This window comes from Haematobia irritans, chromosome 2, assembly GCF_050003625.1.
Source record: "Haematobia irritans isolate KBUSLIRL chromosome 2, ASM5000362v1, whole genome shotgun sequence".
Taxonomy (NCBI): Eukaryota; Metazoa; Arthropoda; class Insecta; order Diptera; family Muscidae; genus Haematobia; species Haematobia irritans.
Genome location: NC_134398.1, coordinates 42228201 through 42244142, shown reverse-complemented (window position 1 = coordinate 42244142; position 15942 = coordinate 42228201). Strand labels below are relative to the sequence as shown.

At 31.3% G+C, this 15942-nt stretch overlaps 1 protein-coding gene across 1 annotated transcript in view; it reads left to right on the top strand.

Annotated features, from left to right (window-relative positions):
• Window positions 1-12655: 12655 nt before the first annotated feature.
• Window positions 12656-15942, top strand: part of wwk (anoctamin 8 white walker) — a 217643-nt gene continuing 214356 nt past the window's right edge. Inside the window, exon 1 of the mRNA XM_075293868.1 lies at window positions 12656-13353. Coding sequence (XP_075149983.1) covers window positions 13143-13353 — 211 coding nt within the window. The 5' untranslated portion in view covers window positions 12656-13142. The remainder of the gene's footprint in view (window positions 13354-15942) is intronic.

Sequence of the window (15942 nt, the reverse complement as noted above, 5' to 3'; positions counted from 1 at the left end):
CGGCCAACCTTCCAATCAGCTGCTGGAAGATCTGGATTGCATTGTTTCAGTCTATTTAAAATAGATTCAGGGTCAGAAGGGTTTGCAGGTATCCATGCATGTGCTCTAGGTCTAGCCGGTATGTCTTTCCTCTCGACTAACTCTAGAGCAGCTCCTTCCCAAACTTCACCAATTAGTATCAAAGCAGCTTTAAAACATTTTATAGACATCTGGTCCTCACAAGCGACTAGCTTAAATCATCCTTGATACCAACCAGCCTCTTGGTGTCGAGGATATGGGAAGGGAAGCTTTTCCAACACCTGTGAGTAGATGCCAGGCTTTGGAACAATATTGTCCTCTGCTTCCCTGTTAACAATCGCCATCACAAGGCTGTTTTTTTTGCCACTGAGGCAAACGATCTTTGATCCCTTTTGGAAGATGACAGTTCATCCGGCGATCTTTCCCTCTTTCCAGCTTCAAGAATTCCTTGCGCCCATTTTAAGGAATTGCTTTGCTTAAAGGGTGATGCGGTCAAAATTTGGTCAATATAAACTTGACGTATTTCTTTCAATTTTGCATTTAAAAAACCTGAACACCCCTCATTTTGAAGGTGTGTGTGTGTGTAGAATGTTGCTCCTATTTTGATTTTGGAATTCACTCTTCAGTTGTCAAAATGCCGTCCAAGCAAGAAGAGCAGCGTATCAAAATTTTGCTCGCGCATCGCGAAAATCCGAGCTACTCGCACGCAAAGCTGGCAAAATCGCTAAAAGTTGCCAAATCAACCGTTACAAATGTACTTAAAGTGTTTGGGGAACGTTTGTCGACAGCCAGGAAGTCTGGATCGGAAATCGAAAACCGGAAGCCGCTGAGACGACAAAGAGAGTTGCCGGTAGTTTCAAGCGAAACCCTAACCTCTCTCTCCGAGATGCCGCAAATAAGCTGGGTGTATCGTCTACAACCGTGCATCGAGCCAAAAAACGAGCCGGACTATCGACTTAAAAGAAGGTAGTGACTCCAAATCGCGATGATAAACAAAATACGACGGCCAAAGCGCGATCCCGGAGGCTGTACACGACGATGCTGACGAAGTTTGACTGCGTGGTAATGGACGACGAAACCTACGTCAAAGCCGACTACAAGCAGCTTCCGGGACAGGAGTTTTATACGGCAAAAGGAAGGGGAAAGGTAGCAGATATTTTCAAGCACATAAAACTGTCAAAGTTCGCAAAAAATATCTGGTTTGGCAAGCCATTTGTACCTGTGGCTTGAAAAGCAGCATTTTCATAGCTTCCGGGATTGTCAACCAAGAAATTTACGTGAAAGAGTGTTTGAATAAACGTCTGCTGCCTTTCCTGAAGAAACACGGTTGTTCCGTACTGTTTTGGCCGGATTTGGCATCTTGCCATTACGGTAAAAAGGCCATGGAGTGGTTCGCCGCCAACAACGTGCAGGTGGTTCCCAAGGACAAGAACCCTCCCAACACGCCAGAGCTCCGCCCAATTGAGAAATACTGGGCTATTGTCAAGCGGAACCTAAAGAAGACCAAAAAAACTGCTAAGGACGAGCAGCAGTTCAAGGCAAACTGGCTTTCTGCGGCGAAGAAGGTGGACAAGGTGGCTGTACAAAATCTGATGGCAGGTGTCAAGCGTGAGGCCCGGCAATTCGGATTTGGAAAAGCGAAAGCCTAACTGAATATTTTTCCTGAATTTTATACTAATTGAACTTGAAAAAGAAATTTAATTTGATTTTTTAAATAAAAGATTTCACCGATTTACACGCGTTTTCCCTTGACCAAATTTTGACCGTATCACCCTTTAGTCGACACCGTGCTTGGGTCGACTGATCCTAATTTCTTTAGGATAAGCAAGGCATTTCTGCGTTCCTTAAACCTCTTTCTTGAGGGATTAACTCCTTTTGATGTCGGTACCTTAGGGGAGGATCGACTTGTCAAATTATCGCAACCTTTCGACTCGTCTACAGGTCGACTAATTGGGGCCTACAAAATTATGTATCTTATGTATGGGAGAAAATGCGTACCCGCCAGGGATTACAGAAGGCAAACTTGCAGATTTCAAAGTCGATGTGGGTGAAGTTAAAGGAATTGACCGTGGACTCATAATGCGAATTTATCTTCGAATAGCACAATGGCTATCGTTTGTATAGCAGAAGTCAAAGTGCCATATGAGCGCAATGACGGTATCCGCCAGAGGTTACATAGGGAAAACTCACAAATCCCAAAGTCAATGTGGGTAAAGTTCAAGAAATGGACCTTGGACGGATAGCACAATGGCTATCAGACGTATAGAAGAAGCTCCCTAGGGAGCCACCGTGGTGGAATTTTTAGCATGCCCGCCTTGCATACACAAGGTCGTGGGTTCGATTCCTGCTTCGACCGAACACCAAAAAGTTTTTCAGCGGTGGATTATCCCACCTCAGTAATGCTGGTGACATTTCTGAGTGTTTCAAAGCTTCTCTAAGTGGTTTCACTGCAATGTGGAACGCCGTTCGGACTCGGCTATAAAAAGGAGGTCCCTTGTCATTGAGGTTGACATGGAATCGGGCAGCACTCACTGGCGTATCACAATGGACTGAATAGTCTAAGTAAGCCTTATACATCGGGCTGCCACCTAACCTATAGCAGAAGCAATAGGGTAATGTGGGCGCAATGACGGTACCCGCAAGGGATTACAGAAGGCAAACTAGTAAATTTAAAAGTCGGTGAGGGTGAAGTTAAAGGAATGGATCTTGTACTCATAATGCGAATTTATCTTCGAATAGCACAGTGACTATCAGATGTATAGCAGAAGCAAAATGACCATATGGGGCTAATGACGGTACCAGCCAGGGGCTACAGATGGCAACCTTACAGATTTAAAAGTCGATACGGATGAAGTCGACTCATATATTGGATTATGGAACGGCGACGAGAATTTTGTAGCGAACCCGATCGCGATTAAAAAAAGAACATTGGCAAGAGAATTAGCCAACGATCAGTAGGATTTTTGGCAGTGTATATGGATATCGAAAAAGTTTGACGATAGTAGGAGAAGTGAGAAAACTGAGTACCCTAGAGATGAGATTCCATTACAGCACTCATATGACCATATGAGGGTAATGACGGTACCAGTCAGGGGCTACATAAGACAACCTTACAGATTTAAAAGTCGATGCGAATGAAGTCGACTCATATATTGGATTATGGAACGGCGACAAAAATTTTGTGGCGAACCCGACTGCGATTAAAAAAAGAACATTGGAAAGAGAGTTAGCCAACGATCAGTAGGATTTTGGCAGTGTATATGGATATCGAAAAAGTTTGATGATAGTAGGACTTATTTGGAGGCCAGTCAATTTTGTTTGCTACCCAGTTCTCAAGTGAGAAAACTGAGTACCCTAGAGATAAGATTCCATTACAGCACTAAACAAGTGGTTATCTGTCAAAATAAGTCAGGGAAATTTCGACTTGTATCTTAACTAACTTATTATACCCTCTAACCTACGATGGCTAAATTCTTACTATTTACATTATTATTGTTGTTTTTTTAATTTTTAATATTAATCTAATTCTGTTATTTCTAAAGGTGACCTTAGGGTTTATGTAATACAAAGAATTTTATTTTGTATTCGCGTTGAAAGGAAATCACACAAAGGAGCTTGGAAGCACACTTACCATTCAAAGACCAAAAACATATATATCGTTGATAATTCTCCTAGTTTATAACCACGGACTTCCAGTGCACATTTCACAACATAGCTCCTAGGATTTAAAGGAGGATGCCATGTAAACTATCTGCTATGTTAAGGTAACAACCAACAAAAGGATGAAAAAAGGGATTCAAAGTCAAATAGCTTGTGATGAGTTTATGGTAGATAAAGAGCATAATCACTACTCGAATCCTTATAGCCACTCAGATTAATTTACAGAAAGAGAGACTTGTCGAGAGGCAAAAGGGAAACCATACCGAAAGAACACTTGTTTCTGTGGATTTCTATTTTCTTCCTTTTATGTATTCCACAACACCCAAAAATGCAACAGAAGGGATTTTATTTTGTTTGTTATCATTGTAGGGAAAATATGAATTCAAAAGGTAAAACTCAACATTTTAAAATAGTAGGGATGGGTGAATTGTTTTTGGAGCTTCCTTTGTCCTACCATATCACTATTTGTAATAAGACAAATAATGTGGTCGTCTTACTGGAGCCAATTTCATGTATGAGTTTTGTTTTCCTGCAGCAGAATGAAATTTAAATGGTCTGTTTTCAGGATCGTTTTGGATAGAATACCATAAATGGGCTATTGCAAGAATTTTGATAAACCTGATTGAAACTTAAGATTTGTCAACATTTTATTTCTATAGAAAATTTTGTTAAAATTATATTTCTATAGAAAATTTTGTCAAAATTTTATTTCTATAGAAAATTTTGTTAAAATTGTACTACTATAAAAAATTTTGTCAAAATTTTATTTCTGTACAAAATTTTGTCAACATTTTATGTCTATAGAAAATTTTGTCAACATTTTATTTCTATAGAAAATATTGTCAAAATTTTATTTCTATAGAAAATATTGTCAAAATTTTATTTCTATAGAAAATTTTGTCAAAATTTTAGTTCTATAGAAAATTTTGTCAAAATTTTACTACTATAGAAAATGTTCTCAATACTTTATTTCTATAGAAAATATTGTCAAAATTTTATTTGTATTGACAATTTTGTCAAAATTTTATTTCTATACAAAATTTTGTCAAAATTTTACTACTATAGAAAATTTTGTCAAAATTTTATTTCTGTACAAAATTTTGTCAACATTTTACTTCTATAGAAAATTTTGTCAAAATTTTACTACTATAGAAAATTTCCTCAAAAATTTTGTTAAAATTTTGTCAAAACTTTATTTCTATAGAAAATTTTGTCAACATTTTATTTCTATAGAAAATTTTGTCAAAGTTTTATTTCTATCGAAAATTTTCCCAAAATTTTATTTCTATAAATTTTTTTTTCAAAATTATATATCTTTAGAAAATTTTGTCAAAATTTTATTTCTTTAAACAATTTTGTCAAAATTTTATTTCCTTAAAAAATTTTGTCAAAATTTTATTTCTATAGAAAATTTTGTCAACATTTTATTTCTATAGAAAATTTTGTCAAAATTTTATTTCTATAGAAAATTTTGTCAAAATGTTATTTCTATAGAAAATTTTGTCAAAATTTTATTTCTATAGAAAATTTTGTCAAAATTCTGTTTCTATAGAAAATTTTGTCAACATTTTACTACTATAGAAAATTTTCTCAAAACTTTATTTCTATAGAAAATATTGTCAAAATTTTATTTGTATTGACAATTTTGTCAAAATTTTATTTCTATAGACAATTTTGTCAAAATTTTATTTCTATAGAAAATTTTGTCAAAATTTTATTTCTATAGAAAATTTTGTCAAAATTTTATTTCGATAGAAAATTTTGTCAAAATTCTATTTCTATAGAAAATTTTGTCAAAATTTTACTACTATAGAAAATCTCCTCAAGACTTTATTTCTAGTTAGTTAAGTACTTCTTTATTGAATACAATAGTTATCTTCAGTTATACAATTGTTTAAAGGAACATTTATACATAATATTCAATTTAAGAAGATTTGTTATATATTTGCGACTATGTAAACAAAACAACTACGTCAGTCGCATAGCGTATTAATATTGTAATTCATTTTTTTTTTTTTTTTTTAATGATATTCATTAATCAAAAATTGCCGATATTTACAGCAGATTTGTAGGTAGTTTACTAGTTTATCCCAGTCTCCTTCGCCATCTCCATCAAGTATTTTTATAATTTCCTCCATGTTTCCCAAATATGACAGATCTATATTCTCTGAGGACAGGACATATTCCCAAGAAATGTTGAAGAGTCTCAATCTCACGCATATTGCATAGCTTACATATTCTGTTCTGTTCGCTAGTATCAAATTGGTTATATCCAAGAGGAATCATTCCACTTCGAGCCTTAAAAATCCACACAACCTTTTCATATGAATACTTTTCATTTAAATAAATGTGAGCCTTGCTTGAGTTCAAATATTTATATAACCTTAAACTTTGACTATCCTGTTTTCGGTTCAGTCTTTCTTCATTCTTCTGCTGTTTTATGCTACTTATTAAATTTTGTGCAAATAATTTCCAGTCCGATAAAGAGGATACATTTGGCCATGGCAGATTAAAGGTTTGTGACAGTGTTTTTAATTCTTTTGCCCAGAAACAAGCTTGATGGAATACTATCTCAGAAAGTCTATTTGGGAGTCTTTTTTGTGAGTAATGGAACAGGGTATCTTCTATATATTTCAAATGAAGTCCCAGTGTATAAATTTGGGTGTCCTCCACTTCCGTTTCAAGCATTAATATATAATTTGGGGTATGACTTGCTACTCTTAGAATCCGTTTTAGAAAATATCGCAGTACCATATTAATTTCTTCGAAGTGAGAAAACCCACAAACTTGTGCCCCATATGCCTGGATTGATCGGCAGACAGCAAGAAACAATCTCCACTTAGCATTCATGCTTATATCCTCTCTTCCTATAAATTGTTTCCATGTTGCATTTATTGCATTTTTTGCTTCATTGTTTCTATTTTTCACATGCTTATTGAATTTCATTTTTGGTGTAAATGTGACCCCCAAGTATTTAAATTCGTTTGCTATTTTTATTTCCAATCCGTTGTATGTCCATCTCTCATATCTATTTAATTTTCCTCCATTTCTGAAGACCATAATTTCAGATTTTGATAAATTTACTTCCAAACTCCACATTTTACAATAAATTTCAAGTTTTGCTATCATGTTTTGTAGGATATTTATATCGTCTGCTAGCAGAACAATATCATCTGCATATAGAAGAAGTCTAATGTTGATATTCTCCACATATATACCACCTTCCAGAAAATCATGCATATCATTGATGTAAAGAGCGAATAATAATGGTGATAGCAGACATCCTTGTTTTACTCCTTTTTTCGTTTCGAAGTACTCGGAGAGTTCTCTGCCGTTCCACACGGCTGATTTAGTCTTGCTGTATATTTTCTCTATTAAAGTCACTAATTTATGTGATATACCCATTCGGAAAAGTTTATATATTAAAGCTTGCCTTGATATATTATCAAAAGCGGCCTTAAAATCTATAAAAAACGCATATACTTTCTTCCTCTCTCTTAGTTTTATGTTGACTATCGCAGAAAGATTGTAAATGTTATCGATTGTAGAGTATTTTTTCCGAAATCCAGCTTGGTATTCGTTTAAAATTTCATGGTTTTCTACCCAGTTATAGAGCCGTTCATTTATTAAACCCATAAATATTTTTGCTGCGCAGTTCATAAATGATATGCCTCTGTAATTTGCCGCCACATTAATATTTCCTTTCTTATATATCGGATAAATTATTGTTTTTGTGAATACGGGGTCAATTTTTCCACTTGCATAAATATTATTATATGTTTTAAGAAGACAGTTGTGGAATATGTCTGTACCATTTTTGAAAAACTCAAAGGGTATTCTGTCCTCGCCTGGGGCCTTATTGTTCTTTACTTTGGACAGAATTTGGTTTAATTCGGAGTTAGAAAATGGTCTATCTAAGTCAAAATCTTCCTTGAATGGAGGTGCATAATAAATTAAGGTAGTTTCTTCATTGCTATTCAGCAATTCTTCATAATGACGTCTAAATATATCGGAGGTAATTCCCGTTCCAACCAGATTCCTTTGCTTACGTATTTCTCTCGCCATTTTCCACCATTCCTTTGACTGATTTACACAGTTTAATTTGCTCGCAATTGTGTTGTAATATATATATTTTTTATTGCTACATATTTTTTTGTAATGTTTTATTTCTATAGAAAATGTTGTCAAAATTTTATTTGTATTGACAATTTTGTCAAAATTTTATATTTATACAAAATTTTGTCAAAATTTTACTACTATAGAAAATTTTGTCAAAATTTTATTTCTATACAAAATTTTGTCAAAATTTTACTACTATAGAAAATTTTGTCAAAATTTTATTTCTGTACAAAATTTTGTCAACATTTTACTTCTATAGAAAATTTTGTCAAAATTTTACTACTATAGAAAATTTCCTCAAAAATTTTGTTAAAATTTTGTCAAAACTTTATTTCTATAGAAAATTTTGTCAACATTTTATTTCTATAGAAAATTTTGTCAAAGTTTTATTTCTATCGAAAATTTTCCCAAAATTTTATTTCTATAAATGTTTTTTTTCAAAATTATATATCTTTAGAAAATTTTGTCAAAATTTTATTTCTTTAAACAATTTTGTCAAAATTTTATTTCTATATAAAATTTTGTCAAAATTTTATTTCTATAGAAAATTTTGTCAAAATTCTGTTTCTATAGAAAATTTTGTCAAAATTTTATTTCTATATAAAATTTTGTCAAAATGTTATTTCTATAGAAAAATTTGTCAAAATTTTATTTCTATAGAAAATTTTGTCAAAATTCTATTTCTATAGAAAATTTTGTCAAAATTTTACTACTATAGAAAATTTTCTCTAAACTTTATTTCTATAGAAAATATTGTAAAAATTTTATTTGGATTGACAATTTTGTCAAAATTTTATTTCTATACAAAATTTTGTTAAAATTTTACTACTGTAGAAAATTTTGTCAAAATTTTATTTCTATGGAAAGGTTTGTCCAAACTTTATTTCTATAGAAAATTTTCTAAAAATTTTATTTCTATCGAAAATTTTGTCAAAATTTTATTTTACCCTCCACCATAGGATGGGGGTATATTAACTTTGTCATTCGGTTTGTAACACATCGAAATATTGCTCTAAGACCCCATAATGTATATATATTCTAGGTCGTGGTGAAATTCTGAGTCGATCTGAGCATGTCTGTCCGTTTGTTGAAATCACGCTAACTTCGAGCGAAACAAGCTATCGACTGAAACTTGGCACAAGTAGTTGTTATTGGTGTAGGTCGGATGGTATTGCAACTGGGCCATATCGCTCCACTTTTAAGCATAGCCCCCATATAAATGGACCCCAAAATTTGGCTTGTGAAGCCTCTAAGAGAAGCAAATTTCATCCGATCCTGCTGAAATTCGGTACATGGTGTTAGTACATGGTATCTAACAACCATGCAAAAATTGGTCCACATTGGTCCATAATTATATATAGCCCCCATATAAACCGATCCCTCCATTTGGCTTGCGGAGCCTCTTGGAGGAGCAAATTTCATCCGATCCGGCTGAAATTTGGTACATGGTGTTAATATATGGTCTCTAATGAGCATGCAAAAATTGGTCCACATAGATCCATAATTATATATAGCCCCCATATAAACCGATCCCCAGATTTGGCTTTCGGAGCCTTTTGCAGGAGCAAAATTCATCCGATCCGGTTGAAATTTGGAACGTGGTGTTAGTATGTGGTCTCTAACAAACACGCAATAATTGGTCCATATCGGTCCATAATTATATATAGCCCCCATATAAATCGATCCCCAGGTTTGACCTCCGGAACCTGTTGGAGGAGGTCATCCGATTCAGTTGAAATTTGGAACGTGGTGTTAGTATATGGCCGCTAATAAACATGCCAAAATTGATCCATATCTGTCTATAGTTATATATAGTCGATCCCCAATCACACAAAAATTGGTCCACATCGGTTCATAATCATGGTTGCCACTCGAGCCAAAAATAATATACCAAAATTTTATTTCTATAAACAATTTTGTCAACATTTTATTTCTATAGAAAATTTTGTGAAAATTTTATTTCTATAGAAAATTTTGGCAAAATATAAAATTTTGTCAAAATTTTATTTCATTTGGTTGTTTTTGATTTCAGCTTAAAATCACGCATTGACTAAAACTAAGATATAACAAGTATATACACTGTTAGAAAAATATGTTTTTCATATGTTCCGATATAAACAAAATGTGTTTCGAGCACAATTTTTAAACACAATATATTTAAGTGCAAACATGTAATGTTCCTAAATTAACTCTAAATGTTTGGGACACATATGTTAGTGTGTTAGAATATATTATGTTTGGGGCATGAATGTTTCATAAAAATAATATGTGTTAATGTAAACATATATACATTTACAAATTTCGAGTAAACATATATATGTTGTGATATTTTATTCAGAGAGCGACAGAGAGAGAGAGAGAGATAGTATAGAGAAAGAAATAGAGATGGAAACCGGGAGGGTTGACGAAAGATATCAACATAACACAGCGAGAGAATCAAAAGAGAGCAACTTGTGTGAAATTGCTTGTATGTTGTTTCGGAAAACTGTTTTATGACAAGGCCAAAAATTTGATATGCTTAAGTCTAAATATTATTTAATTTGAATATTAGAATGAGTATTCGGAGTAAAGAGAATAGACATTTGAAAAAAAAACAGCATGTAAAAAACTGTACACCCCTAAATAAATTTATGTGTATATTATAAAATTATTTATGTATGTTTATACTCGACTCCACGTTCTTCTTTTGTTAGAGTTTTTGAATTCCTTCCAAAATTTCAAACATTTGTACCAAAAACAGTTTTTTATTACAAAATTGTTATTTTTCCAATAAAAAAAAAAAAATAATATTTTATCCAAAAGCTCAGTCCATTTCGTTTATATCAAGCACTGTTTCTGACTGTTAATAACCCACATTTCGAAGTTTATAAAAATTTAATATAGTATAAATATAAATGTGTAAATTAAAAAAAAAATTGGTGTACGGTCGGAGCAGGGATTGAACCCACGACCCTTTGCATGAAAGGCGGACATGCTAACTATTGCTCCACGTGGCAAACAAATGTATGTTTCTGTTAAATAATGTTTTGTTTGCATCGACTCGTGTGCGCTGCAGACAATGCTACATAAATATAACTTATAACGATAATTGTCTATTGATGGCAATAACAGCTACGTAGCCCAGTGGATAGTGTGATGGCTTACAAACTGTATGGTCCTCGGTTCGATTCTCCGTCCAGGAGAATGGTAAAAATTAAAAAATTTATAAAATTGAATAATTTCTTCAACATTATTTGTATTACAGAAAAAGGTGCCAAGAACTAAAAAATTTCGTGGAAATGAAAATTATGTGAGGGAATGAGCACAATCTTCTTTGGGGAGAATTCTTCCAAGCATATAATATTTTTGGGCTCAAAATGCTTCCAAACATACAATATGTTCACATAAGACAAACACATTAATGTTTCGGCAGTATCCAATAATATATATGCTTCCTGCAAAATATGTTTGGAACATATGTTAGAGAAGCGATTTTTTTTGAGGGTGTACGGCCGTAAGTTCGGCCAGGCCGAATCTTATGTACCCTCCACCATGGATTGCGTAGAAACTTCTACGAAAGACTGTCATTCACAATAGAATTACTTGGAGTGTGGTATCTTAAAACTTCTTAACATCGTTTTCTAAATGGTGAGTTAGTCCATACGTGGTTAATATTAGACAAAAGAGTTATGTATAGGTAAGTCTACAAATAATTACTAATCGACATGGACTTTTGCACAGTACGTAGAGAGTCAGAATTGAAATATGGGGGTCGTTTATATGGGGGCTATATAGAATTATGAACTTGATATGGACCAATTTTTGTGTGATTGGGGTCGATTTATCTGAGGGCTATATATAACTATAGACCGATATGGACCTAGTTAGGCATGGTTGTTAACGGCTATATAACATACTAGCACAATGTACCAAATTTCAGCTGACTCGGATGAAATTTGCTCCTCCAAGAGGCTCCAAAACCAAATTTAGGGATCGGTTTATATGGGGGCTATATATGATTATGGACACCATATACCAAAATTCAGCCGGATCGAATGAAATTTGCTTCTCTTAGAGCAATCGCAAGCCAAATTTGGGGGTCCGTTTATATGGGGGCTATACGCAAAAGTGGACCGATATGGACCAATTTTTGCATGGTTGTTAGAGACCATATACTAACACCATGTACCAAGTTTCAGCCGGATAGGATGAAATTTGCTTCTCTTAGAGCAATTGCAAGCCAAATTTGGGGGTCCGTTTATATGATGGATATACGTAAAAGTGGACCGATATGGACCAATTTTTGCATGGTTGTTAGAGACCATATGCTAACACCATGTACCAAATTTCAGCCGGATTGGAAGAAGTTTGCTCCTGCAAGAGGCTCCGCAAACCAAATCTGAGCGTCGGTTTATATGGGGGCTATACGTAAAAGTGGACCGACATGGTCCATTTGCAATACCATCCGACCTACATCAATAACAACTACTTGTGTCAAGTTTCAAGTCGATAGTTTGTTTCGTTCGGAAGTTAGCGTGATTTCAACAGACGGACGGACGGACATGCTCAGATCGACTCAGAATTTCACCACGACCCAGAATATATATATACTTTATGGGTGGAGGGTATAAAAAGGTCGATATTTTCTTCTAAATAGAAAATATTTTCAATTTACTTTTTATTAAATGGCAGTCAAATCCAAAGGAAGCTACTTGAAAATGACTATGAATCAAGTTTAATACATAAATTTATAAAATAAAATTTATTAAGGTTACTACTCACTTTGTTACAACACACAATTTGTTATATCATTAGTTTTACATATTAAATTGAAATTTACAAAAATTATTTTTCTCTTTTTTTTTCTTTGTAGATTTATAGCAGGCTACATAAGCCACCATACGTTGAATGAATATTTGCTGTGCTACATTTCAAGGGAAAAATATACAAAAATACCAGTCCATCATATTATCAACAAACAAATATTCATAATAAAATTCCAATAAAACGAAAAAAAAAAACATAAGCAACAAGGACAAACTAAAAACCTTAATAGGCATACATTCAGCTTGTTGGTTGGTGTTTGTTTGTTGTTGAGAGCGTAGTCATAAATCTCTCACGCCTGCCTTATCTATCGGTGTTTGGTGTAGACAGTGCGAGTGTGTGCGAGTGTTTGAAGTGTTAAAAAAGAGGTTCTAAACAAATAGCATTAGTCGAAGTGAAAGTGTCAACGAAGAAAGAGACAATTGTTTTTGTTTCGTCCAACTAACGCATGGGGTTTTGTTCGTCTGCACCACTACCCCTCCTCCACCACGAGTATAAAAAAGTCAACGAATTAAAGTGTTTTGCAATATTTCACCTTTATTATGAATAAAAGCATTGAGAGTCTCATACAGCACGATAGCGGCAATATGTCCTCAGAACGTCAATCATCTGAGGATGTACAGGAGTCAACGACTGCTGAAGATGCTGCTTTAGAAGGTGATGGTGATTATACCGATGATAATAATTTCGAATCAAATTTACGTCGTCGCAAAGGCAAGATAATCTCTTGTGCTAAGGAGACAATTGAAAATGGTGAGTGAATAAAAATATGAAATGAATTATTTATTAGAATTCTGGATTATTATTCCAATATACATACACATGTAATATATGTGTGTATGTGTTAGATTTTTTATGTATTAAAATAATGATGAATGGTGTATATTATTCAAATGGAATTCAACAGCCTGTAGATTTTGTTTGGAGCTAAAAGGAATCAGCTGGATTAATGTTATCACATTATTCATTATTATTAGTGTCATTAGAAACACTGTCAATAGAGCTCAGAATTATTTAGATAAATCATAAGAAAATTCAAAATTCAAGAATATGTTAAAAAGAAGTGTCTTTTAATCGAGCGAAACACAGAACGGGGCAGCATTTAAAATCAAGGAGGCCAAGCACGGTTGCTACTCGTACCAAAAATAATCTACCAAACTTTTTAAGAAAATTTTACCACAAATCTACCAAATGAAAAAAAAAAATGAAGTTATTGATGAAATTTTTGTGGTTAGTATAAAAAAACTTGTTTTATTCGAAAGAAATTTTATTTCTGTAGAAAACTTTATCAAAATTTTATTTCTATAGAAATTTTTGTCAAAATTTTATTTCTATAGAAAATTTAGTCAAAATTTTATTTCTATAGAAATTTTTGGCAAAATTTTCTTTCTTTAGAAAATTTTGTCAAAATTTTATTTCTATAGAAAATTTTGTCCAAATTTTGTTTTCTATAGAAAATTTTGTCAAAATTTTATTTCTATAGAAAATTCTGTGCAAATTTTGTTTTCTATAGAAAATTTGGCAAAATTTTATTTCTATAGAAAACTTTATCAAAATTTTATTTCTATAGAAAATTTTGTCAAAAATTTATTTCTATAGAAAATTGTGTCAAAATTTAATTCCTATAGAAAATTTCCTCAAAAATTTATTTCTATAGAAAATTTTGTTAAAATTTTATTTCTATAGAAAATTTCCTCAAAAATTTATTTCTATAGAAAATATTGTTAAAATATAGAAAATTTTGTCAAAATTTTATTTCTATAGAAAATTCTGTGCAAATTTTGTTTTCTATAGAAAATTTGGCAAAATTTTATTTCTATAGAAAACTTTATCAAAATTTTATTTCTATAGAAAATTTTGTCAAAAATTTATTTCTATAGAAAATTGTGTCAAAATTTAATTCCTATAGAAAATTTCCTCAAAAATTTATTTCTATAGAAAATTTTGTTAAAATTTTATTTCTATAGAAAATTTCCTCAAAAATTTATTTCTATAGAAAATTTTGTTAAAATTTTATTTCTATAGAAAATTTTGTTAAAATTTTATTTCTATAGAAAATTTTGTCCAAATTTTGTTTTCTATAGAAAATTTGGCAAAATTTTATTTCTATAGAAGATTTTGTTCAAATTTTGTTTTCTATAGAAAATTTTGTCAAAATTTTATTTCTATAGAAAATTTTGTCAAAATTTTATTTCTATAGAAAATTTTGTCCAAATTTTGTTTTCTATAGAAAATTTTGTCAAAAGTTTTATTTCTATAGAAAATTCTGTGCAAATTTTGTTTTCTATAGAAAATTTGGCAAAATTTTATTTCTATAGAAAACTTTATCAAAATTTTATTTCTATAGAAAATTTTGTCAAAAATTTATTTCTATAGAAAATTGTGTCAAAATTTAATTCCTATAGAAAATTTCCTCAAAAATTTATTTCTATAGAAAATTTTGTTAAAATTTTATTTCTATAGAAAATTTCCTCAAAAATTTATTTCTATAGAAAATTTTGTTAAAATATAGAAAATTTTGTCAAAATTTTATTTCTATAGAAAATTCTGTGCAAATTTTGTTTTCTATAGAAAATTTGGCAAAATTTTATTTCTATAGAAAACTTTATCAAAATTTTATTCCTATAGAAAATTTTGTCAAAAATTTATTTCTATAGAAAATTTTGTTAAAATTTTATTTCTATAGAAAATTTTGTTAAAATTTTATTTCTATAGAAAATTTTGTCCAAATTTTGTTTTCTATAGAAAATTTGGCAAAATTTTATTTCTATAGAAGATTTTGTTCAAATTTTGTTTTCTATAGAAAATTTTGTCAAAATTTTATTTCTATAGAAAATTTTGTCAAAATTTATTTCTATAGAAAATTTTGTCAATTTTTATTTATATAGAAAATTTTGTCAAAATTTTATTTCTATAGAAAATTTTGTCAAAATTTTATTTCTATAGAAAACTTTGTCCAAATTTTGTTTTCTAAGAAAATTTTGTCAAAACTTTATTTCTATAGAAAATTTTGTCAAAATTTTATTTCTATAGAAAATTTTGTCAAAATTTTATTTCTATAGAAAACTTTGTCAAACTTTTATTTTTATAGAAAATTTTGTCAAAATTTTATTTCTATAGAAAATTTGGCAACATTTTATTTCTATAGAAAATGTTGTCCAAATTTTGTTTTCTATAGAAAATTTGGCAAAATTTTATTTCTATAGAAGATTTTGTTCAAATTTTGTTTTCTATAGAAAATTTTGTCAAAATTTTATTTCTATAGAAAATTTTGTCAAAATTTATTTCTATAGAAAATTTTGTCAATTTTTATTTATATAGAAAATTTTGTCAAAATTTTAT